The sequence below is a fragment of the Microcebus murinus genome, chromosome 6 (assembly GCF_040939455.1).
Source record: "Microcebus murinus isolate Inina chromosome 6, M.murinus_Inina_mat1.0, whole genome shotgun sequence".
NCBI classification, from domain to species: domain Eukaryota; kingdom Metazoa; phylum Chordata; class Mammalia; order Primates; family Cheirogaleidae; genus Microcebus; species Microcebus murinus.
Window position 1 is genome coordinate 103778235 of NC_134109.1, and position 23195 is coordinate 103801429.

General features: G+C 61.1%; 1 protein-coding gene across 1 annotated transcript in view; it reads right to left on the bottom strand.

Moving 5' to 3' along the window:
- Positions 1 to 883: 883 nt before the first annotated feature.
- The window catches only part of ITGA11 (integrin subunit alpha 11), a 116666-nt gene continuing 94354 nt past the window's right edge, over positions 884 to 23195 (bottom strand). The window contains exons 17-30 of the mRNA XM_020286061.2: positions 22704 to 22846; positions 21207 to 21317; positions 17995 to 18080; positions 16829 to 17036; positions 13655 to 13753; positions 12350 to 12426; positions 10763 to 10852; positions 9854 to 9944; positions 8486 to 8599; positions 8162 to 8248; positions 6401 to 6511; positions 6164 to 6259; positions 2830 to 2943; positions 884 to 2152 (exon numbers count right to left, since the gene is read on the bottom strand). Coding sequence (XP_020141650.1) covers positions 2081 to 2152; positions 2830 to 2943; positions 6164 to 6259; positions 6401 to 6511; positions 8162 to 8248; positions 8486 to 8599; positions 9854 to 9944; positions 10763 to 10852; positions 12350 to 12426; positions 13655 to 13753; positions 16829 to 17036; positions 17995 to 18080; positions 21207 to 21317; positions 22704 to 22846 — 1499 coding nt within the window. The 3' untranslated portion in view covers positions 884 to 2080. The remainder of the gene's footprint in view (positions 2153 to 2829; positions 2944 to 6163; positions 6260 to 6400; positions 6512 to 8161; positions 8249 to 8485; positions 8600 to 9853; positions 9945 to 10762; positions 10853 to 12349; positions 12427 to 13654; positions 13754 to 16828; positions 17037 to 17994; positions 18081 to 21206; positions 21318 to 22703; positions 22847 to 23195) is intronic.

The window sequence follows — 23195 nt, forward strand, 5'->3', positions numbered from 1 at the left end:
GCTCATTTAGTCAGGTTCCCATTCATAAGATGATAACCGAAATGGAATATGATTTAACATTTTCTGCTGATTCTGTTAGAAGGAGACTTTGTGTGTGTGTGTGTGTGTGTGTGTGTGTGTGTGTGTGTGTGTGTGTGAGACAGGTGTCACAACGTTGCCCAGGCTGGTCTCAAATTCCTGGGCTCAAGTGATCCTGCCATGTAGCTGGGATTACAGGTGTGTGCCACTGCACCCAGCTGAAAGCTAGTTTTGATATTCAGATTTTATTTGCTCCTCATTAAGTCCTTGCTATGCTGGCCTGGAATGACAGAGTCTGGCTTGGGAGGCGGCAGTTCTGGGTTGAGTCTGGGTTTTGCCGTGGGACCTAGGGCTCTCTCTCTGGTTCTGAGTGTCCTCTTCTATGTGGGAACAAGATCAAATATTTTTTAAGACTCTACCTGTTGGGATTCCCGGAAATGAACGGCACAAGAATAGCACAGAGATGCCTTGTTTTAAGAGCAGCCTGTGTGTAAAGAAACTGGAAGTCAGGCCTGCGAGGGCCACGCTGGAACTAAGGGCAGAAGCTACAGCGAGACGTTTGGGTCCTAACCGTCCACCCTGGCAACTGACGGAATGGGCGACCCTGGGAGGGAGGGAGTGCTCACCGGTGGCGGCAAAGTCACGGAGGCCAGGCGGCCACCTGGAAGGCATGGTGCAGGAGCAAATCCCTTCAGACATACCAGGAAGGCAGGAAGGCAACATTTAGACATACCAGGAAGGCGGCAGAGAGCCCCTCACCCGCCTCCTCCCCTGCAAAGAAGAGCGTGGCTCACTGCGACCCGCTCTGCCCACAGAATGGGATGTCAGTGCCTTGGTTGTTTTTAAACACTGTATTTTTTAAAAAATTTCTTAAAAATATTTACGACAGTGAAGGTCATACTGTGCACAGGGGGACGTGTGCCTTTGATTTGTACCCCTTTCACTTCTACCTCAAAACAAGGTGAAGGCATAAATTACTCCGCTGGGCACCAGGCATGCCCCTTGTCCTTGGGGCACCACCACTGCTCATGCCACTCGTCCCGTGGGCCGGGGGACGAGACACTTGTCACTGAGGCTGCGCAGGCTCCCGGGGTCCTTGCACGGGCTTTATTCAGTGCGTTCCAGAGAGGACCCTCGACGGCACCGGCAGGGCGCTTCTGCGGTGCACTGGCGGGCACACGGGAGGGGTGGGAGGCAGTGCGCGTGCAGGGGTGCGGGGGGATGCTCCCACCCCTGTGCCTGCCACCCCGCTGCCGCAGCGGGACGAGGAGTGGAAGCGGGGAGCCCCAGGGATTGCGTCATCCCCGCGCTTCGCATGAGGTACTGAGGATCAGGATTGGGGGGGGGTGTGGGTGGCAGCCAGTGTGGACGCGCGTGGGTGGGGCGCCTGCTGCCTCCATCCAGGGCGGTGCCAGTGTCCTGAGTCGCGCTTGCCCGGCCATCAGCCCCGTCACCGTCCGCGCGGCCCAGAGTCTGTCTTTATCCCCGGCCCACCGCTGTTGCCACGGCGCCGCGGGGCTCAGGTTCATTCGTGGGGAGCCCGGGGCCCATCTACAGGCGGGGGCAGGTGTGACTTGGGAACCAGTGGTGGGTGGGAGGGCTGGGAGGACGCGGCGGAATTCAGCTCTGCTGTCCCACGGTCCTTCTGGAACTAGAGGCCTGGAGTGTGTGCAGAGTGGGTTTGCATTTGCGGCCTTCCTCCCTGCGTTTCTTCCGCGGGTTGGATGAGCAGGAATTCCTAGCACCTTAGTGGCTGGGGCAACAGGTGCCCTCCACGGAGCCTGGGGGCCTTGGGTGGGCCCGGGGAGGGAGGCCCCTTTGAATTCCCAGGGGTCTGTGCTGGAGGTGTCCCGGCCTCCCGCTGGGGCGGTTCCGCTTAGAGCCGGCCTGGGTGCCGGCCTGGGTCCCGTCCTAGGAGGAGCAGGCCCCGCTGCTCAGGAGGCGAGGCCGCGTGCAAGCCCGCTGGCGTCCCCTCTGCTGCAGCTCCGTGGGGCCTGGGCCGGGCCTGCACACCACCTGGGCTGGGTCCCGCCCCAGTCAACTCGAAGCCTCCTCTGGAGCCTCACTCCAGCACTTTCGGGGTGGGGTCCAGGCCAGGCTCCCTCCTGCGCTTGGCACTTTTAAAGAAGCCGAGCTGTGGGGAGGCCGAGGGAGAAGGGTCAGGGGTGGGAAGGAGGGACAAGGCCTGCCCCCTCCTGACGTCCCTCCACCCCTCCTCAGGCTGCCTCCCTCAGAGGGCTTCCCTGAATGCCCCAGCTCACTCCGGGCACCCCTACCCCAGAACTCCCTCTATGGACTGGGACAGAGTGGATGGAGCTCTGGGGAAAAGGCAAAGAGTCTTGCTGGCTCCCACCGTCTTGCTGTGTGACCCTGTACCAGCCAATATCCCTCTCTGGGCCTCCATTCATCCACAACAGCAGGAGGTTGAGACCAGCAGTTCTTAACCAAAGGTTCAGAGACAGAGAAGGGCTTTGGGAGGTTTGTTAGCAGCCTATTACTGAAGAAATTTCGTGCACCTGTGTGTGCTTGCTTTTTTTTACCCCCTTTTTCTGGTAAGAGAAGCTTAGTTTTCATCAGGTTCCCAAAGGGAACAAAAGGGTCTGAGCCATAGCGTGAGTGTCCTCTGTTGGCCCTGAAATCTGCCCACTGTGGCGAGGGGCAGGTGCCATGGCAGCCCGCGCGTTCTGGGAAGACGAGGGGTGGGTGCGGCTCCCATGGAGAGAAGCTGGCAGTGAGCAGATCCAGAGGCTGCGGCCCCCCACGCCCGGGCAGCCGGCCAGGCCGCTGCGCCCCCCGCCCTGCAGGCCTCACCTTCCACAGCGCCAGGACCAGCAGGGCCAGCAGCAGGAGGCCTCCCAGGGTGCTGCCCACGATGATCCAGACGGGGATCTGTGAGTCTTCCTGCTTGGAGACCTCAAACGTGACCTGCAGGGGGTGGAGCCAGGCCAAGGGCGCTGCTGTTGTGGGGCTGGGGTGCAGCCTGGCCGGAAAGGGCAGGGGACGGCGGTGGCAGTGGGAGTGGGAGTGGGAGCGTGGCACTCCCTTCCTCGGGGGGAGGCTGAGGCATGGGTGGCACGAGCCAGCTGAGGCCGAGGGACAACCAGCTGTGCAGGCACGGTGGCCCCTGAGCTGAGCGACCCAGGGGTTCCTGCCTCCCTGAGACACTCTGCCTGTGGCCCGGGCATCCTGCTGTCCCCGATCCTCCTCCTGCCACTCCGGCTGCTCTTTCTCTCTTCTGTGCAGCTTCCTGGTCATTCCCCAAACTTCTAAATGCTGGTGTGCCCCACAGTTCAGCCCTCGGACCCCTTCTTTTCTTACGGTCACTCCCCGGCGAACTCCGGGCCGACTTACCACGTGTCACCGCGGGTGGTGTCTAGTGCTTGCAACGCTCTTAGGGGACCTCGAAAGTGTTCACATTTCTTTTTTGTTTTTTAGCCAGTCAAATTTAGCAGTCGGGGGTTGAATGCCAACTTTAGTGACACCAATGTTAATAAGTTCTGATAACCCACTACCGTAGGACCAGCCTACGTTTCTTTTAAATTAGAAGAAAAAACTGAATATGATCCACCCGGAATTAGCACCCGTTTGTCGCTATACCAACACAGTTGTAGGACATAATTTTCAATGTTTTTCTACGGAGTGAGGGGCCCCAGAGGTGAGAGTGGCTGCGGCCACGAGGGCCATGCTGCAGCCCTCGCGGACTCGGCCCCCGGTGGCTTTCGCCAGCCGCACGCCGGCCACTCCCGCCCTTCTGCCTTCCAGACACGCACCGACTGTCGCCTCCTGCCGTGACCCTGCCAGGCCCCGAACCCCTGACGCCCTCCGCGCCCCAGACTGCTCCTGCCGCACGCAGCTTCCCCATCAGTACGTGGCAGCAGCGTCCCTCCTCGCTGTCGCTCGGGCCGGAAGCCACGGGTCCTCGCTGGCCCTTCCTTTCGCACCCGAGTGGAGTCTGTCCGCAGTCTGTCCACCCGCCCTTCCATGCACCCGGACACAGCCACTCCTCCTCCCTCCCCGCACCGCCTCACGCAGGCCTGAGCACCCTCCTCCCCTCCCGCAGCCTCCAGGCTCTGCCTCCCTCTCTGCCTCCCACTCTGCCTCCCACTCTGCCGCGCCCCTGCAGCCGCTTCTCAGTGCTGCAGCCGCAGCCGGAGGGACACTCTAGACAGGAAGGCAGACCCGGCCTCTGCCCCGCTCAGCGCCCTGTCTCCCCCTCTCACGCAGAGTAAAAAGTGGAGTCCTTGCCCCGGCCTGCAGGGCCAGCACTCCTGGCCCCACGTACCTCGCTGGCCTCACCTTCCCCTGCCCTGTGCTCTGCTCAGCCTCCACCCCTGGTCTCCGAAGGCCGAGCACGTGCCTGCTGCGGGGCCTTGGTGCTGCTGCCCCTCAGCCTACAGATCGCCGCCGACACTCCCGCACCCCTCACAGCCTGTGTCTGGCTTTCCCCACCCTCCCTGCATCTCCCCACGCTCCTGCAGGAGCCAGCGCTCTTGTGGGCGGTCCCTGCCACCACTTCGCTGCCTTCCTTCCCGCCTAGAGTGTCAGGGGCCAGGGAGCAGGAGCTCTGCCTGTCGTGTTCACCCATCTCTCCTCAGTGCCTGGAACAGTGCCTGGAACACAGCCGGAGCTCGGCAAGCGGAGGAAGCCTGCAGCGGCGCGGCCCTGCTTTGGCCACTGGCTCACTGCTCCTCTGGGCGGGCCGCTGCTCCCCTCCTGCCCTAGCTCGCACAGCCCCAACGGCGGGGCGGAGGGCTGCACCTCGCAGCGCTGGGGGATGAGTGCGACGACGTGGGACGTGCCTGTCACGGTGCTCGCGCGTGGGCAGCGCTGGGTGAGCGGCAGGCCCCTCCATGTGCTCCTTCCACCCTGGTGGCTGGGCCCGCTCCGCCTCCCCTGCCCTGGCCCTGGCGCCGGCACAGCGTCCAGCACACAGGGGCTAAACTTTGGGGTTGCTGGGTTTGTAAGAGGGAAGTGAGGCACCAGGGGGTGTAAGGGGGATGGGGTGGGGCTGGAAGGACGAGAATTCACTGAAGACACGCACAGTGGGGGCTGGGTGGTCTGTGTGTGTGCTGGCCCCAGCCTGTACCACACCTCCCCTCTCTTGGGTGCCTGGAAAGTTCCACATATCTTTCAGGATTCCATTCTAGAGGACCTTCTCCGGAAAGCTCTCCCCGGTCAGCCCCTCCCCCAGGGCCTGTGCTCCCCCCAGGTGCTCAGGCCACCATAGCTTGTCATTGTTTTCTTGTCGCCTAATTCCTCTCTGCTCTGTGGGGCCACCAAATGAATGGACACACAAAACAATGCTTTTTAGGTGAGTCCCCCGACTGCTTCTGGGACTCTGCACCCACTGCCCTCTGCCTGGCACCCCCCGCCCCCCCCCAGCCTGTGTGGTTAAGGGCTGCTTTGGACCTTGCTGCTCTGCCCTCGAGCCTCCCTGGGGGTGGGGTGGGAATCGCTTGCCTAGAGCCCGGGCTGGAGTCTCCGGGACGTGGCCAGTGGAGGGCAGCAGCGTCCCACGCCCGGCCGCCCGTCTGTTTTCACAGGGTCGGGCTTCTCTAAGACCCAACTTCCGGTTGTCCCAGGAGAGCACCTCACAGAGCCTCACCCCCTTCCTGGCCCTGGTTTAAGCCGGTGTACTCTATAACGGTCTGGTTTCACCCAGGGGTCAGAGCCTGGTACAGAGACAGCCTTCGGTCTTTGCACATTCAGTTCACACCAGTCCTCTAAAGCCCGTGTCATTTGCAATTCATTAGATCTGAGGATGGACGCTTGTTTCGGGCTGCCGGCCTCACTGCTGGGGGGCTGCACTGGGTGAGCACCCCTGAGCAGATAGCCCTGGGCTCCAGCTTCAGTTTCTTCTAGATGAAATACCTGGGTTTCCTCTGCTCCCCATCCCATGGGGCAGCTGTGGTGCAGAGAGCACAGAGCTGGTGCCCAAGGCACAGGGCAACCGCCTGCTTCTGCGGCCCTCCCCAGTGTTGCCCCACAGGCCTATCTGTCTTGCCGCCCTAACTGCCGGCAGGTCTGCCTGGTTCTCACCTGCTGGAACACGTGGGCAGGGGTTGTAGACAACTCTAGGGGACGGGGCAACCCTTTCCAAGCTGGCCGAGCCCAAGCCAGGTCTGCAGGGCTCCCAGGGCCTCACCTGGCGGCTGGGGTCCTCCTCTCGGAAGATGAAGGGACTGTGGAACTGCCTCTGCAAGGCCGCGTTGACAATGATTTTCATGGACTTGAACTTGAGCTGTACAATCAGAGGCCTCGTCAGAAGCTGGCTCTGGAAGATTCTTTCCTGCCCCCTCCCCTGGCAGCCCCAGGTGGAAGACTTCCAAGAAGCCACCCTTTCCCTTTCTCCTTGCCAGCCTAGCCAGGGGCTCTTACTTACTGCTTTCAGGGACCTCAACCACAGGTTCCCCAGCAGATGGAAATTGATTTCCTGGTTGGGGGCCAGCCTCACGTTGCAGTTGATGGAGACTATGTCAGAGTTGCTGTGATTCTGAAAGAGAAGACGAGCCTTGGGGCTGAGCAGCCGGGTTGCGGGGAGCAGGGGGAGGCAGCCAGCCTGGCGAAGACCTGAGAACATGAGCAGGGGCTTGGGCCACCAGGGAGATGGCTCAGCGGCACTTTGTGACCAGCTGGCTTTGCTCCTGGGGGGGCTGGGGGACTCATGGGCTGGAGCTGCCAGGGGAATTTGACTGGAAGACAAATTAAGGATAGTATATCTGATGCTCCATTTGAAGTGCATAATGACCAGGCTGGGCGTATTCCAGGAACAGAACTTGGGTTCAACATTAGGGAATTTATAAATGTCTCTGCCATATAAACACTAAAAGCAAAAAATGATGTGATCACTGCAACAGTTGCAGAGAAAGTATTTTAGGACATCCAACTTATGTTTATGATAAAAACTCCCAGGGAACTTCTTGAATCTGACTAAAGGGTATATACTACAGCAAGTATGATATTTAATAATAAAAATTTTTAAAAGGTTCTTTTAAATTCAGTATCAAGACAATCCTGATGATCTATTATCACAACTATTTACCATTGCCCTGAAGGTCCTAGCTAGAGCAATACGACAAGAAAAACAATTTGTAAACATGGAATGGAAAAAACTAGCATTAATAGAAAACCCAAAGAAATCTTCAAAGAATTAGCATTGATTAGGTTAAAGTCCTTTGTATTGCTATCTTCTTGCCACCCCAACCCCAACCATGCCCAAATCTTTGGTGAAATGTGCTACACTCAAAAAGTGCTATGATGCTCTGGGAGGCTGAGGCGGGTGGATCGCTCAAGGTCAGGAGTTCGAAACCAGCCTGAGCAAGACCCCATCTCTACTAAAAATAGAAATTAATTGGCCAACTAAAAACATATAGAAAAAATTAGCTGGGCATGGTGGTGCATGCTTGTTGTCCCAGGTACTAGAGAGGCTAAGGCAGAAGGACTGCTTGAGCCCAGGAGTTGGAGGTTGCTGTGAGCTAGGCTGACGCCATGGCACTCACTCTAGCCTGGGCAACAAAGGGAGACTCTGTCTCAAGAAAAAAAAAAAAGTGCTATGCATGAGGCACTTGCTCTGTAAAATTAAAGCAGTTGAGATTTTTGTCTGGGTAAAGAACAGTGAAAGCATGCTGGGAAATTGGCACCCAGAGGCAGAGGCGACCTTGGGAAGACATCAACCTGGAAACCGGCGGACGTCTTGGCAGGGCTTTGGGAGTGGAGGCTGAGCTGTGTTCCACCTCCAGGGGCAGCAGCCCCAGCGGACATGGTCACACGTCTCCAGTGCAAGCCGCGTGTGTCCCGCCTCCATCTGGTTTCTACCCCTCAGCCCTGCATATCTGTGTCCACCTGGCCCTTTTAGCCCAGGTGCAGGGCCACTATGCCCAGCCCTTCCTGCTGGCGCACCCAGCGTGCCCGGGCTGCGGCCTGGCTGCGGCACCCTCTCTGTGTGTCTGCCTGCCCCGCTCCTGCGAGTCGGCGGGGGCGCCCACGGGGCAAGAAGCGCCCTTCCCCGTTCTGTTCGCACTTGCTTTGAGGCTGGCGCCTATGTAAGCGCCCATCGCCAGGCGCCCGGATGAGGAGAGAGAGGGCTCCCTCCCGAGCGCGGGTGCAACTGGTGCCCCGGGCTCCTGCTCTGGGGGACACTCACCAGTTGTGGGGCCCGGCTCAAGTCTTCCTCCGTTGGGGTGGGCCGGTACTCAGTGCTGTTCCCCCAGATGTTGCAGGACGTGTTCACCTGTGCGGGACACACACACATACACACATGCGCACACACACACACACACACACACACACACACACCCAGCTCCAGCCGACTCGGCTTCTGGGGACGCTTCTTCCCTTCCCAGGGAAGGCCCAGCGGTCCTGGTCCTGGGGAACGGGACTGGGGTCTGGGGGCTTGAGGACGCACCCAGGGGTGTGTCTGTCTCCCCTGGTGCCCGCCCGGGCCCCCAGCGACCGAGGGCGGCGGTACCTGGTCGGCGAGGAAGCCCCTGAGCATGAGCAGGCGGTTGCCGCCCCTGGTGGCCACGGGAAGGGAGATCTTCATCGCCACCCCGTGGATGGGGAACAGGCCCAAGTTCTGGATCTGCGTGCAGAGCGGGGAGGCGTCAGGACACACGGCGGCTGTGGCGGCGGCAGGCGCACAACAAGGTCCACAGGGACCCGCCAGCCCCCTGGTGTGGCCACCGCCCCAGCCAGGCCTGGGGACCCGGCCACCAAGGCCTGGCACTGTCGCTGCGATTCGGCTCTGCCACACCACGGCCGGCGCAAGCCCTGCGAGGGGACGGGCTCTGAGGCGAGGGCCAGCGGCCAGTGGGGCCGGGAACCGGACAGCAGGGGCACCTCCCTTCCACTCCTCTTGGCGGAGGGGACTCCATTGAGGCCGGGGTGAGGCGGGGACCACAGTGATGTGTCAGGAGAGAGAACCGTCGGTCGGCCAAGGGTGCGAATGGCGAGTGTGCACAGTTCCTGCCCCCGCGAGGCACGGCCCCTGCTGCGCAGCCCCGGGTACAAGCGGGGGGTGTTGGCGTCAGAGAGACGGGCTCTAGCCCTGGGCGGGGCACGGGCGAGCGGCGGCCCAGGCAGGTCACTAAACCTCTCCGAGCCACGCGGGCTCAGCGTCTGAAGTCCGGATTCCGCTGCCCGCCTGCCCCGGCCCTCACGCCCCTCTAGGAGGAGCTGATGAACTCACAGCAGGTCAGGGCTGGGGCATCCTGGGGCCGTCGCAGAGACCGCCCAGGTGCTTCCCAATTCTCACCCTCCCGCCTTCCTTAGTGACAGAACTGAGACACAAAACCCACATTCCCCGGCCTCCCTTCCAGCTCATCACAACGTGTTGGATGATGAGTGTGAGGAGCTGCCAGGGAGGTTCCTCAATAGGGAGGGCACACGCTCTTCTCCCCTTCCTTCTTCCGGCTGCCTGGGATGAGAATGCGATGGCTGCAGCTGCAGCCCTTTTGGACTGTGAGGTGAGCTGGAGGCCAGTGACTGATGGTGGGACAGAAGACCCCACCCTGGATGGCTCTGTAAGCTGGCAACTCCGGACTTCTTTTATATGAGAGAGTAAACCCTGACGTGTTTAGACTACTGTTTTTTAATATTTGAACATTTTTCAGCAGCCACACCTTATCTTCACTAATGCACCCCCCAGTCCTGTCTGGTTGTTCTGGACTGAGAAGCCCAGAGGGGGGAAGTGACTTGCCTAAAGCCACACAGCGAGTGGGTGGCAGAGTAGAGGCTGGACTCCAGGCACTAGTGATGATTCCAGATTCCTCCCCTCCCCACGGGGCTCCCCAGCTCCTGTCCTTCACTCTCCGCCCTGGCTCCCCTCTACTCTCACCTTGAAAATACAGCTGAAGGGAGGCCCCAGGCCATCGTATCTCTCCAGGGAGCTGTTGGGCTTGACCTCGTAGTGGCTCAGGCTGCTGCTCCTGCAGAGACAGAGGACAGGGCGCTCAGCCGGTGTCGGCTGGGTGGACGGATGGATGGACGGGGCTGTGGGCGTGTGCCTGCCGCCCTCGAGACCACAAATACAGGTGTCCTCTTGTGTCCGTTGGGAGAGCTGTGTTGGGAAGGATTCTGAGGTTCAGCGGGAACAAATGCAGCCATCAGTCAGCAGCGTGGGCCTCGTGTGAGGGTGGCGTGTGTCAGAAGAGCCCATTATTGGTCGTCCCTGCCCTCGCCGCTCTGCCGGGGCGCAGCCTCTTCTCAGCACGACCCTCTGAGCCCACTTCCAGCCGCTAGGGGCGGCTCCTTCCTCTCTGTGTTTGCTCTTGTGTCCTGACTTCTCCGCCTGCCTGTGAGCTCTGGAAGGACAGGGCCCGCTTCCCCGGCAGACTGGGGCCAGCAGCACACCCAGGGGTGGCGGGTGGGAGCGGGCCGCCCTGCAGGGAGTCTCTTCTCGCTGACGTGGTTCAGGATTGCTGGTGCAAGGTGACGCTCAAAAGCAGACTGGCTGGCAGTGGGTCTGGTTCCTGTTTTCGAATTCTCTACAGAACCATGCACCCTCCATGCCTATGCCAGGGTTGGGGTGGGGAGACCTCCTGCCGCCCCGCCCTCCCCTCGCACCCCTGCGGGGAGCTCCCTTGGGGACCGGGCCTGTGTCTCCTCCTCCCTCTCCTTTGGTACCCGCCATGGACGGGGCTGCGCTCGCTGACCCACCAGACACACACCTGTCTCCATCCCCTGGTCCTCGTGGGCGCCAGGCCCCAGCCCTCCCGCGCCCGCCCGCGCCCCCCAGGGCCCCTACCTGGTGAAGAGGACATCAGCCTCGTACTTGAGGTGGAAGCGCAGGAGGGCCGTGTTGTCTCCCTTGGTGCTGTCCTGCTCGTCGCTGTCACTGCAAGGAGGGTCAGGCAGCACGTCAGGAGGAGCCGCGCGCCCCCTGCCCGCAGCCAGCCACGCAGCGGGACGGTGTGCGTGTGCGCCGGGCGGGAACACGCTGCTCGCGGGGGCTGGCCACGCCAGACCAGCCAGCCGGGAGCCTGTGGCATCTCCCAGGGGAGACAGGGCTGGGCGCAGGGAACGGACACATCAGCTTTCCTGCCGCCTTCTCGGGGGCGGCCCCCGGGCTGGCGTGGCGTCCGGAAAGGGCTGGGTGGGAGCTGGGACACCTGTGCCTGGCCTCGCCACACGCCGCCCCGTGGCCCCTCGCTCACAGGCCCCGTCGGCTGGGCGGGCCAATCCTGGCCGGCTGCCAGCCCCTCGGGGGGCTGTGGGAGACCACGCCTGCGGGAAGGGCCGCCCGCTCTGCAAATAATTTTCGACATAAAAATGTATGGTTCCTGCTTGTTATGTGCACCGGGTTCTATTCCCTTTGGAGGCCTGACCCGGGATCGGTGTTTGTTAGACAAGGGGTCCCGGGACACACAAGCATCCCCCCAAAGTCCCCTCCCTGATCCACGCACACCCACAGCTGTGCAGAAGACACACCAAGCAGGCCCATGCAGTCCCTGTGGGGACGGGGCTGTGACTTCTCAGAGCAGGGACGAGCGCAAGGCAGGCCTTGCAGACTGTCGCAGGGCGAGCACGAGCCGGCGCGTGGTCCCCAGCCCTCCCGGCACCTCCGACCTGTGCGAGCCGGCGTGCTGCTGTGTGCCTTGCCTGCACGTTTACTTCTCAGCTAAGGAGTCTGGCCATTTATAAGGCTCCAGGGGAGCTGGGACCCTCCCTCTTTCCCTACACAGAGGTAATTCTGTGAGAGAAGAAAAGCGTGTTTACTGCTGACATGGGGCGATTCATGGTGTGGACATACAGCAAGCCACCTCAGGGCGGCCTGAGAGGGAGAAAGACGCAAAGACCACACACAGAGCAAGAAAAGTTCTCTTAAAAATGGAAAAACTTCCAAGAGGAGAGGGGTGACCAGGCCAGGAAGAGCACTGGATGAGGCATAGGACAACTAGTGTTCAGCTTCCACTTGTACTATTTCCATGCTGTGTGTCCCTGGGGAACTCACTCAACCTCTCTGAGCTTTCCTTTTCTTACCTGTAAGTTGGCGGGTGGGGAACAACCCCTGCTTAGCTGACTGTAAGGGCTGCCGTGGGGACTGACTGTGATATGCGGACAGTGCTTTACAAGTGGCTTGAAATAACGGCTACATAAAGGTAAGGGTCTGGCCTTATTATTTATACCCAAAGAATGAGATGGTGGCAACCCAGGAGGCAGTAGGTTGGCCCACACTCGCGGCCGACCCTGGGCCCCAGTTGGGGCAGTGGGGGCAGGGCTTGGAGGTGGGATTCAGTGTGGGGAGGGGCAGCTGCTAGTGGCAAGACGAGAGGGGAGAAAGCAGGGCTGAGGAGGGGCGAGCTTGGGGGACGAGGAGCAGGCAGGCCCTGACCTGCCAGCAGCGAGCTGGATCTCCAGGTGGTGCAGGAAGACGGATTTGCTGAACTCAAAGTCTAGACGGAAGGCCACCTGCAAGGAAGTGGGTGCGTGTCTGGGCCTTGCCCGGAGCAGCCCTGGCCTCCCCCTACGCCCCCCTGCAGGCCTGCCGGGGAGGGGGCTGCTGGCTGGGAATGGGTGGCGGGACCAGGTGCTGGCAGACAGGAGCTGAGCTGGGGGCAGCTGAGGGGACGCAGCCGGAGACAGCAGAGGAGCCAGACCCTCCCTCCTCCTCCTCTTCTGCTTTTAATGAAGCAGCTCGAGGGCAGCACATCCAGCTCTCCACGCAATATTTCTGGGCTGGGGGCCTTGGTGGCAGGGAGGGGAGATGGCCATCGCCATGCCCCTCTGGACGGGGGGCCAGAAGCGAGCGGTGGGATGGCCACACCTGCCCCTGCTCTTGTCGTGGGGGAGGAGGGCAAGGCCCAGGAGGGGTGAAGCCTGCAGGCCACCGGGCTGCACCCTCCTGCCGCGTGCTGACCGGGTCCCGCGCTCCCCTTGCCCTTTGCGCAGCGTGGGGCAGGGCCCTGACTGTGGCCTTATCACACCCGCCCCTCCTCACCTCCCTGCCCCCAGCGTCACTGGGCCTCTGCGCAGACCCCTCTGCTGTCCCCAGGCCCCACCCTCGTGAGACCGCAGGGGCCCGTTGTCCCAGGGAGCAGGGGCATGGGGGCTCGTGCTGTGTCCTGCTGTTCCCACAAACCAGCAGCCTGGCCTCGTCCTCCTGCTCCAGCACCTTCTGTGGCGGCCACTGCCACGGCCGATGACCACGCACCCCCGTGGCCTGGTGTCTCCCGCCCTTTCCCAGCTACCTTCCTTCTCCCTCAGGCACCGGCCCTCTTTCCACACGTGCTTTTACGCACGCGGTCGGCACACGGTGCCCGAGAGGTGGCAGCGTCTCTCCGCCCTGCCCACTCCCAGCGCAGGGCAGCGGCTGGGATCTGAGACCGCGAGGAGGAGGAAGGAGGTGGGATTGGCCAGGAGGGGTGTGGGAGCGGGCTGGGAGTGGCAGGGACCCCTCCAAGAAGAAGGGCTGAGTGCTCTCTCGGGCGGACAGGCTGCCAGCCCTGCGTGGCTGGCCGGTTAGGCCACTGGAAAGTCACTTCACGGAGAAGGAGCTACTGACCCTAAGAGCCGCCTCAGGCCTCTCCGCCCTTCCCTCGTCTTCCCTGCTCACCCCAGTGGCTCTCGCCTCCCGGTGCCCGCCCTGGTCCCTCCCGGTCCCCACCGCCCCCACCGCCCCCACCGCCCCAGCCTCAACCTTGGCCTTGGCCCGGAAGAAGGGGTAGCTGACGTTGCAGACCCTCCGGTGCAGGCTCCGCTCCTCGTTGGCGCACTCGATGCTGCCGTCGGCCTCCTCCTGGGCGGGTGAAGGGCACCACGGCGTGGTCGGGCGGGGCCGGGCCGGTCTGAGCACCCCCCACCCGCCTGCCCCCCAGGGCCGCCCCCCACGCTGAAGCCTGGTGCGTGGGTTCCTGGCGAGCCGGGTTGCGGCAGGGCGGGCAGGCGCTCGCACACGGGCCTCGCTCCCTCTGCATGGCCGGGACGCAGGCCTCACCCCTGCACGGGCGGACGCCCAGGCCCAGAGATGGCGAGTGACTAGCTCAGCCCCTGGAGAGTGGTGGGAGCTGGGATCCGGGCCGACTCCACAGCCTGTGCCCTTTCTACCTAAGGCGGAGGCAGCGGCGCTCCGGTCTCCGGCTTCAGGGCTCCGAGCGGCCACTGTCTTCCCGCCAGAAGGGAAGGGCTGGAAAGGAGCTCTCGGGGCCGGCAAATGGGGCTTCCGGGGCCTTGCGTGACTTTGTAATCCAGAAAAACAGGAGTGGGTTGCGGGCTGAGTCCCGGCAGGGCCGAGAGGGGCTTTCCCGGGCTCTAGCCCACCCCCCTCCAGGGCAGGGAGCTCTGGGGCCAGGGGACGGTGGAGGGCAGAGACTGCCCCCCCCCAACCAGGCCTCTGCACTCCCCGGCTGCTGCCATTGAGGAAACGGTGGCTGGGTTCGAGGGGAGACACCGCCGCTGCCCTGGGTCCGAGCTGTGCCTGCCGGGCCAGGACGGTCCCCTCGGCACGGGGCCAGAGGGAAGGGACTCACAGTGCTCTAGCTTGATGCTGCTCATTTGCTTGCATCTCACTTAAAAAAAAGTAAATTAGCACATAATTGTACATATTTATGGGGTATGATGTGATGTTTTGATACATGTATACATAGCGTGATGATCAAATAAAGGTGATTAGCTTATCCGTCCCCCTAAACATTTATCAGTTCTTTGTGGTGGGGAAATATAAAATTTCTCTTCTAGCTATTGTGAGCTGCACAATATCTCATTGCTGACTATGCTTGTGTCTCATTTTGCTCATCTGTTAAATGGGCTTGATAGTACCTAGCTCATTTAGTTGTTATGAGGACTAAATGACGCCAGGCATGTAAATGCAGTACCTAGCTGGAAGCCCAGACTGTTGTCATGGTGACTGTCTGTACTTGCCGTGGGCTCCGTGCTGCTGGGCACTGCCTGTGCGTGCACACGTGTGGATGTGAACGTGTGTCTGTGTAGACTCTGCACGCGTAGGGCTGCACATATGTGTGTGCACATGCCTGCTGCATGCATACAGAGCACGTGTGTTTCCTTGCATGTGTATGTAGGCTGGTGTGTTTTGGCAGGCATGTGCAAAAAGCGTGTGTGATCAGACTAACGCGTTCGTATTTGGCTGAGGGGGTGTTTCCTCCACTACAGCTCACGGTGGCTAGGAGTGGGGGAGGCGGGGAGAGCAATGCTGGCCTTCTAGCCCTGAGTGTCTCCTGGGCTGGGGACAGGTGGGGGCACCCCGTGAAGGAGGCAGGGCCTGGGTTGGCCCTGCACACCTGCCGTTGGGGTGGGGCACACAGCGCTCCGTACGGAGAACATGTCTCCCACCTGTCTCTGCCCCCACTGATCTCCAGGGCCCTTCTGTGCCTCGGAAACAAACCCCACGTTCCCTCCCCAGGGCTATAAGCAGGCGCAGGACTGGCCTGTGGAGCCCGGGCCTGGGAAGCTGGGGAAGGTGGGTACAGGGTTGGGGCTTGATTCCCTCCGAAAACCCCAAATCCAGGCAGACACCGAGTCCGCGGGCAGGAGAGGACCTCAAAAGACCACAGACGGGCCCTGGGCGGTCGCTCTGGGCAGTGGAGAGGGGCCCTGTCTGCCCAGAGCTGGGCCTCGCAGGAGGGACGGACTTGGCCACAGACAGGTGGCACCTGCAGGCCTGTGTGAGAACACGAGGAGCCCACGAGGAGGCCGGGGGGACCCGGGCAAGTGGCCCTTGGCTTGTCCGGCGGCCCAGCCCCACCCCTCCCCTCCTGGCTCCAGGCGCTGCTCCCGCGTGCGTGGCCGGCCAGGGGAGGGCGGCGCAGGGCAGCGGTCCTGAGGTGGAGGAGAGGACAGACTGGCCACTCCCTGGCCCACCCTGCGCTCTAGACTTCTATGTGCTCAGCCTGGCCCAGGCCCGGGCACAGACGTGGTGAGGCGGGCACTTGCCCTCCGGGAGGTGGCGGTTTGGACAGGGCGGCGCTCAGAGCACACGCAGGGCTGTGCAGGGGAGCTGCGCAGGGCTGGAGCCCCTCCGCGCCGCGGGGCCTCAGGACACACACCCCACGTAGCGCAACACGAGGACTAGGCTCTGTCACCAAGTGCAGGCTTAGGACCCGGCTGCCGGTGGGAATTCTGCTCTGCTGCCTGCTGGCTGTGTGGCCACTGAACCCCTATGCGTGCCTCAGTTTCCTCCTCTGTAAAATGGGGATACCTCCTCCACCACCACGACTGCTACCACCAGGGCCACCGCTACCTCCGGACATCGTTGAGAGGGTTAAACGCATGTTGAGTGTCAGCACAGTGCTTGGACGTGGTAAGTGGGCGGCGTGTGGATAGCCCCAAGCAGGACCGGAAGCTTGTCCGGCAGAGGAGAGAGGGAGGGCCAGTAGGGGCCATGGTGGGGAGCAGCAGGGGGGTGGTGAGGGGAGGAGAAGTGGCAGGTGGTGGGTGGGACGGGCCTTGAATGCCACAGCGAGGAGTCCAGAATTGGTTGAGACAGCAGCTGGGGGTGACCAGCAGTCATAAGGTGGGGAGCCACCAGCTCTGAGTCTTGTCAGAGGCCTGCTGGGCACGTGAGGGGCCCGGACCGCAGGCAGGTGCTACGTGTGCCTCTAACCGGGGCCAAGGGTGGGGCTGAAGGACATTGCTCCCTGTCCCATGTCCCCGAAGGGCTCGGGCTCCCCAGCCAGCGGCTGTCGGCCCTGCCGCACACTGAAATGAAATCCCCTGGGGAGCTTTGAAAGCCTCCCGCTGCCAGCCGCAGCCCAGACCACATCAATCGGGACCTGGGGGAGGGGCACTGGGGCCTGGGGAATTCGGTCCCCAGCGGATTTCCAGGGAGCGCAGGAGCGGCAGGGCGCCCAGGTCTTACCCTCTGGATGAGGCTGGCGAACTGCAGGTTTGCGGACTGGGAGACGTTCAGGACGGCGCCGTAGGCGTTCTCGCCCCTGTTCTCCAGCGCGGCCTCCACCGCCACGCGCCGGCGCATGCTCTCCACGATGAACACGGCGGCGTCGAAGGACAGCGTGTAGGCGGAGCAGTCCTGCGCCGGCCTCCTCAGCACCCGCTGGCAGTACTCCCTGTGCGGGCGACGCCAGGGTCAGCGGGCGGAAAGGGGGTGCGGGGCCGACGCGGACCCCCAGGGCTGGGGCAGAGGTGGTCAGGGGTACTTGGCTGGCCTCTGCTCCCGGGACGGCCACTGGGAGGAGAGGGGAGACGGGTGGCAGGGCTGGAAAGAGCTCATCCTTCAAGATCACTTCCCGCCCCCAAAGTCCCGGCCTTCCCACCTTAGAATCACAGCCTCCTCTGAGCTCAGAGTTCTCATCTGACCTCATTACCTACCCATGCATCACTCCACTCGTCATGTTTCCTTCTTGGCCTTGGCTGCCAGGAAGCTCAGAGCTAAATGTATTAATGGAGATAATCCTGATTGCTAGCCTAGATGGTTAGACTATTTGCCTCATTATCCTTCTGCGAGGGTTGGATTTGCTATTTCTGTTTATTGTCTATGTCATGGAATATTATGTCTTCTTTCTAAATCTTCTCATACTTGGATAAAAGTTGAGCATAAATTATTGAAAAATACTAATATATTGCATAAACTTAACATACGATGTTTCTTATTTTTGCTTAGATGATAGTTTGTTTCTTCCTGGGGACTGTGGGTCCCCTGCTCATCCTCTGCTCACCCCCTTGGCATTCTTGATCACAAGGACTGGAAAGCCCAGGAGTCCAGCCAACGAGGTCGCCTCATCCGGGGCTTGGAGGACAAGCACCCAGAACTCCAAGTCCCCTGTCTCTACCTTCCTTTGTAGTGTGGCTCTATAGGAAAGGTTTCTTTCCTAAACAAAATCTGCGGAGGTTTGATTAGACTTAGTAGTATTTCTTTTAGAGAGGAGGTGACTGAGGCCCAGAGAGGGGAGGGGACTGCCCTGAGGCCAGAGGCAAGGCCTAGGCTAGACCCCGAAGGCTGTGCAGGAAACGGTACAGGGCCCCGGACCCTGGCCACGGGCGGGGATGAGGAAGGAGCCAACTCACATGGCTGTGGGCAGGTCGCTCCGGGCGTCCAGCACGAGATCAGGGACACAGTGCTCGTCCTCGTTGCAGCCGTTCCAGAAGGGCACCTGGGCCAGGCAGAGCCAGGTGTGGGTGGCTGCCTGGGGACCCGCAGCCTCCAGCCCTCATCTTTGCCGTGGGACCCTCGGCCCCAAAGCACGCTGGCTTCTGCCTCGACCACTCTGTCTTCCTGCCCCTTCCCTGATGCCACACTGCTTTCTCTTGCGCTTTGGCATAGATGATTCCCTCTGTGACACGGCTCCACTCCGAGCTCCTCCTGGTTCCCCTCCAGTTTTTTTTTTTTTTTTTTTTTTCAGACAGAGTCTCACTCTGTTGCCCCAGCTAGAGTGCCGTGGCATCAGCCTAGCTCACAGCAACCTCAGACTCCTGGCTCAAGCAATCCTCCTGCCTCAGCCTCCCCAGTAGCTGGGACTACAGGCATGCGGCACCATGCCCGGCTAATTTTTTCTATATATTTTTAGTTGGCCAATTAGTTTCTATTTTTAATAGAGACGGGGTCTTGTTCAGGCTGGTTTCGAACTCCTGACCTTGAGCGATCCACCTGCCTCGGCCTCCTAGCCTCGGAGTGCTAGGATTATAGGAGTGAGCCACCGCGCCCGGCTTCCCTTCCAGTTTGGAACTGAACTGGTAGCACAGAGCTCCCCACCCACCCGCAGAGCAGCTCTGGTCAATATTTATCATCATTGACTGTGTGGGGGGCAGGGTCTTTGGCATTGGGGATAGAAGATGAGAAAGACACAGCTTCTGCCCTCAGCTCATGGGGAAGATCGGTATGTGAGCGAATGACTGTGGCGTGAAATGTGCAAAAACCCAGAGAAGAACCATGTGTGTATGAGGAATAGAAGAGTCAGAGAGAGAAACAGTCGTAACATTTTGGCCTGTGGGTACTCAGAGATAGCTTCACAGCAGTGATAGTAATCATTCTGAAGGAAGATCAAGTTAGCTGGGTGGCCAGGGGAGAGGGAAGGCCAGGAGGAAATATGAGCGCATGCAAAGGTCCTGGGGCAGAAGCGGCATGGCGAATTCGGGAGATGATTGGCAGTTCAGTGTTGCTGCAGTAAGAGATGCAGGGGTGGAGGAAACGAAGAGATGGGCAGGGGCCGTGGGGTCGTGCCTTGCGACTGATAAGGGTCACCGAATCTTTAGGAAAGGAGTGTCCTGCCAGACATGGATGCAGAAGGCTCCCTCTGGCTGCTGTGGGGGAGGGGGTCTGGGAGGAGGAAGCCAGAGGCAGGGAGACCACTGAGGAGGCTGCAGCAGCCTCCAGGTGCGGGTGCGCTGGCGCTGGCGTGCGGGTAGTGGGCGTGGAGAGGAGAGACCAGGTTGGAGACCTCAGAGGCAGGACTGACTGATAGGGCCTGGAGGTTGTCAGGGAAGGGAGAAAGGGGTCCAGGGTGTCTGCAAGGATGGCGAGCCATTCATCCATAAACGCAGGGGTTGAGGTGAGGGGTTCGGTCTGGGGCCTCCCTGCTGTTGTGCTCGGCTGGCAGCTGCATATTCAAGCCTGGAGCTGAGAGGGGCGGTGACTGTCCCTTCCAAGAACACAGGCCAAACCCAGGGGTGGGGAAACAGGTTTCACAAAGCCACTCTTAAATCATTTTCTCAAAGGAGAGCTCCCCCTCCCTCAGACCTGCGTGCCAGGACCTCAGCACGGTTCTGTCGAGCTCGCCCTCCGCCCCCCCTCCGCGTGGGGGACCTGCAGCTGCGGCAGCAGCCGGCACGTGGGACAGCAAAGCCACACAGAGTGGGCAGGGTGGGGCCGCCCAGGAAAGGGACGCAGGGTGAGATGGGGGCTTCACTGCATTCTAGCACCGAAGTTCACGCTGTGAGTTCGAGTCTCTAGTGGAATGCTCCCTGCTCCAGCCAGCAGGCTGGTTAGGAAGTTGAGAACTATATAGCCGCCTTCAGACAAGTTCCAATCCAGCTGATTAAAAGAAAGAATTTGACGTAACAAGCAACTGCTGCACTCAGTTATATGGAAAGGCTAATTACCCCCGAGAAGCCAGGTATTGTGGCATCGGAACAGTGCTGGGCGTTTAGTACAGGCTAAGCAAGACTGTGTGGAGTGACGGGAAGAATGTGTCTCACTTCCAGGGGGCTAGACAGCCAGATGAACAAAAGCTTTAGGAACTTAGCTGCTCCCCAAGCCCTCCATATTCTGCCCAAACTCTTTTTCAACTCAATTTGTTTTTCAACTCTTTTCAATAGAAGCCCTTGCTCCCCATCTCTGCCTGTCAGAATCCTGTCTATCACTTAACGTCCAGCCAAAAGCCTCCTCCTCCAGGAAGGTCCCCTGTCTGCACTACCACTGATTGCTCTATTATACTTCCTCTGCGTGCACGCTGCTGCTGCCTGGCCTGTGACGCCGTCACCTTGCACGAGATCCCCAGCGTCAGAGCGGGGATTACCCCGCACGTCGGTCTGAGTGGCAGGTACTCATTCGTTCGCTATGGCCACTTTGCAATTACCGTGATAGGAAAAAATGTGACTCTGTGTGCCCAGCGTTTCCCCTCTCCTGGTGCACTAGGGAGGGACCCTGCTTTGCCAGCCGGAGGTGCAGGCGCAGGGGAGAAGGGGGAGGTGTGGCGGGCGGGGTTTGGCAGAGCAGTGTGGGAGGCGTGGGGCGACGGGCGTGAATCAGAGGAGCGGGTGCCCAGGCACCGCTGTGGCCCGTGCAGTCCTTGCGTGTGTCGGGAAATGCAAGTAAGCACAGGGCTAGCCCTGCCATCCTTTGCTGGCTGGACTCGCGTCACTCGCAGAGCTCAGTGACTGCATCTCAGGGGGCGGGGCTCACGAGCACAGCGGTGTATGTCGTAGTTGTTTCCCAAATTGTTCCCCGAGGCCCCAGGCATTAGGGATTCCGCTTTATAAATTTTGCCTGCGCCCCCGGCACAGCCGGGCGTCTGTGAAGGAGGGAGGTGGTGACTGGGAGCTCAGGTCCCTGCCGGCCTGTGGCTCTCTGTATGTCTCCAGCACCCCTCAGCGCTCCCCTGAGGAGCCTGGTCCTTACCCTCCTGGGATCGCCCAGCCAATCCCCAGTGGGGGCCCCGGGGAGGGGGGGCCACGGCGGGTGCGCTGGCTCATCACCCGGCACGTGGTGGGTCTGGGCTTTGGGGAAGGGTAGGGTCGAGGCGGGGGCGTGCGGCGCGTGTGCCCTGCATGCCAGGACGAACCGAGACTCTGAGGGTGGTGGGCCAGCCGTCGTCCAGCATGGGGCCGTGGTCGGGCTCCTCCAGGGAATACTCCACCAGGAAGGTCACCGGCTTCACGTAGTCTGCAGTGTCCTGCGGGGTAGAGGAGGGCAGGGCGGGAGAGGAGAGAACATCATTTTCTGGGCCAGGACCACTGGCACTGAACTAGAACTTTCACCTCCTCAGGAAGGGCGGCGGGCAGCTGCCCTGCTGGCCCTCAGGAGTCTGCGGCGGGTGCAGCTCCTGTGGGGTGTGCAGGTGGGTAGAGAATGTGCCACGTGCAAAGGGCCCCTTGGATCAGCTTTCGCCAGCCCAGCTTCCTGGCTGTGTCACCAAGCTCCTGCTCGTCCTCGGGGGCCAGGCTCCCATCACTCCTTACCTCGGCCCCCGGGAAGCCTGACTGCACCGCCCCGGCCCCCGCCACACCCCCACACCGTCAGGCCTGTGACTGCCACTGCTCACGTAGCAGTCAAACCATGTGACTGTGTGTCAGACTTCCCTCCCCAGCAAGCCTCTCAGCACAGTCCTGCCACTGCGATGAGGCCTAACCACGTGGAACGGATGACTGCACAGACAGGACGCACCTGAGCACTGATGGTGAATGAAGGGGTGCTCTGATCTGCTTAAACCACCCCCACCCCGGAACCTGTGAGCCCGACGCGAGTGGCTTCCTTGTATTAAGGCAGTGGCCCTCAAACCTGAGCTGACATCGGAATCCCCTGGGGGCCCATAACACAGGGCGCGCTGGCCCCACCCCCGGAGTTTCTGAGTCAGCAGGTCTGGGACGGGCTGGAACATGCACGTCTCCACCAGGCTGCCAGGTGACGAGGCCGCTGCTGGTGCAGGACCGCGGTGTGAGACCCACTGCACACACGCGTCACGCTAACATGAGAAGCCTGCATGAACAGACCTGCGGGCTTCCCGCCTGCTTGCCATGGAGCAACTGGGCCAGGCGGCTCTGCGAGCCCGCTGCATGCATCTCTCATGCAAGGGCTGTGACCTGGGTCTCTGGTGTTTCTGGACGGAAGCAAACTTCTCATGCTCTTCCTTAGCCATAAAATAGGGCACCTGTGCATGACACCACCGGTCCCCCTCTCTGTTCCTCCTCCCAGCTTGTCCATGCACTGTCCACCTCGCCTGGCCTTCGTCTTTAGCTGACACTCACTTGTCCCTACCTTAGAGCCACCTGCCCTGCTCATTGACCCCAGTTCTCTCTGCTAGACGGTACCATGCCCACCTCCCTCCCCCGAGCACCTGAGAGCTGGGGAGAAGGGGTTTTGGAGGGGGTACACCAAGGTGTTAAGTAGCATGTCCCAGTGGTCATTCTCTGGGGCATGAGGTGGGGCCTGGGGTGGCCGAGGTCTGGAACACTGTCCCCACTGGCCAACCAGCCTGGCTCCAGCCGGACTCTCCCAGAGCGGGCGCTGGCCCCTTGTCTTGCAGGAGCTCGGGCTCTGCCTGTGGGGCCGCCAGGCTCACCAGGACATGGAAGTTGATCCGCTCGCAGTGCTCCTGGCCAGAGGACAGCAGGACGGCTCTGTTGGCGAATCGATCCCCGCCCTCATCCAGGTGGGCCCTCGGCGTGTACCGCCTCTCGTCCATGGTGGCGTTGTATCTGATGCCTGGGGGAGGGGAGACGACCAGACCACAAAAGTGGGGCCACATTCCCGCCCAAGACTGTCTGCCTCTTTTTTAAGATAGCCTCTGGGAAGTCTGCCTCCTCCAGGAAGCCTCCCAGGCTGGCCAGCGAAGAGCTGCTCTTCTCCCCTCACAGGGCCAGTGTGGGCGTGAGAAAGGGGAGGACAGAAGTGAGGAGCAGAGGGAGGCGTGGAGGAGAGGAGGAAGAAGGGAATGCCGTGCTGTAGAGGAGGAGAGGGGACAAGACGAGGGCCAGGGTGGTGCTGCGTCAAGCCTGTGCTGGCGTCAACACCTCCTCCCCCCTCCCATCACCTTCCCTGTCCTGGCCTTGGG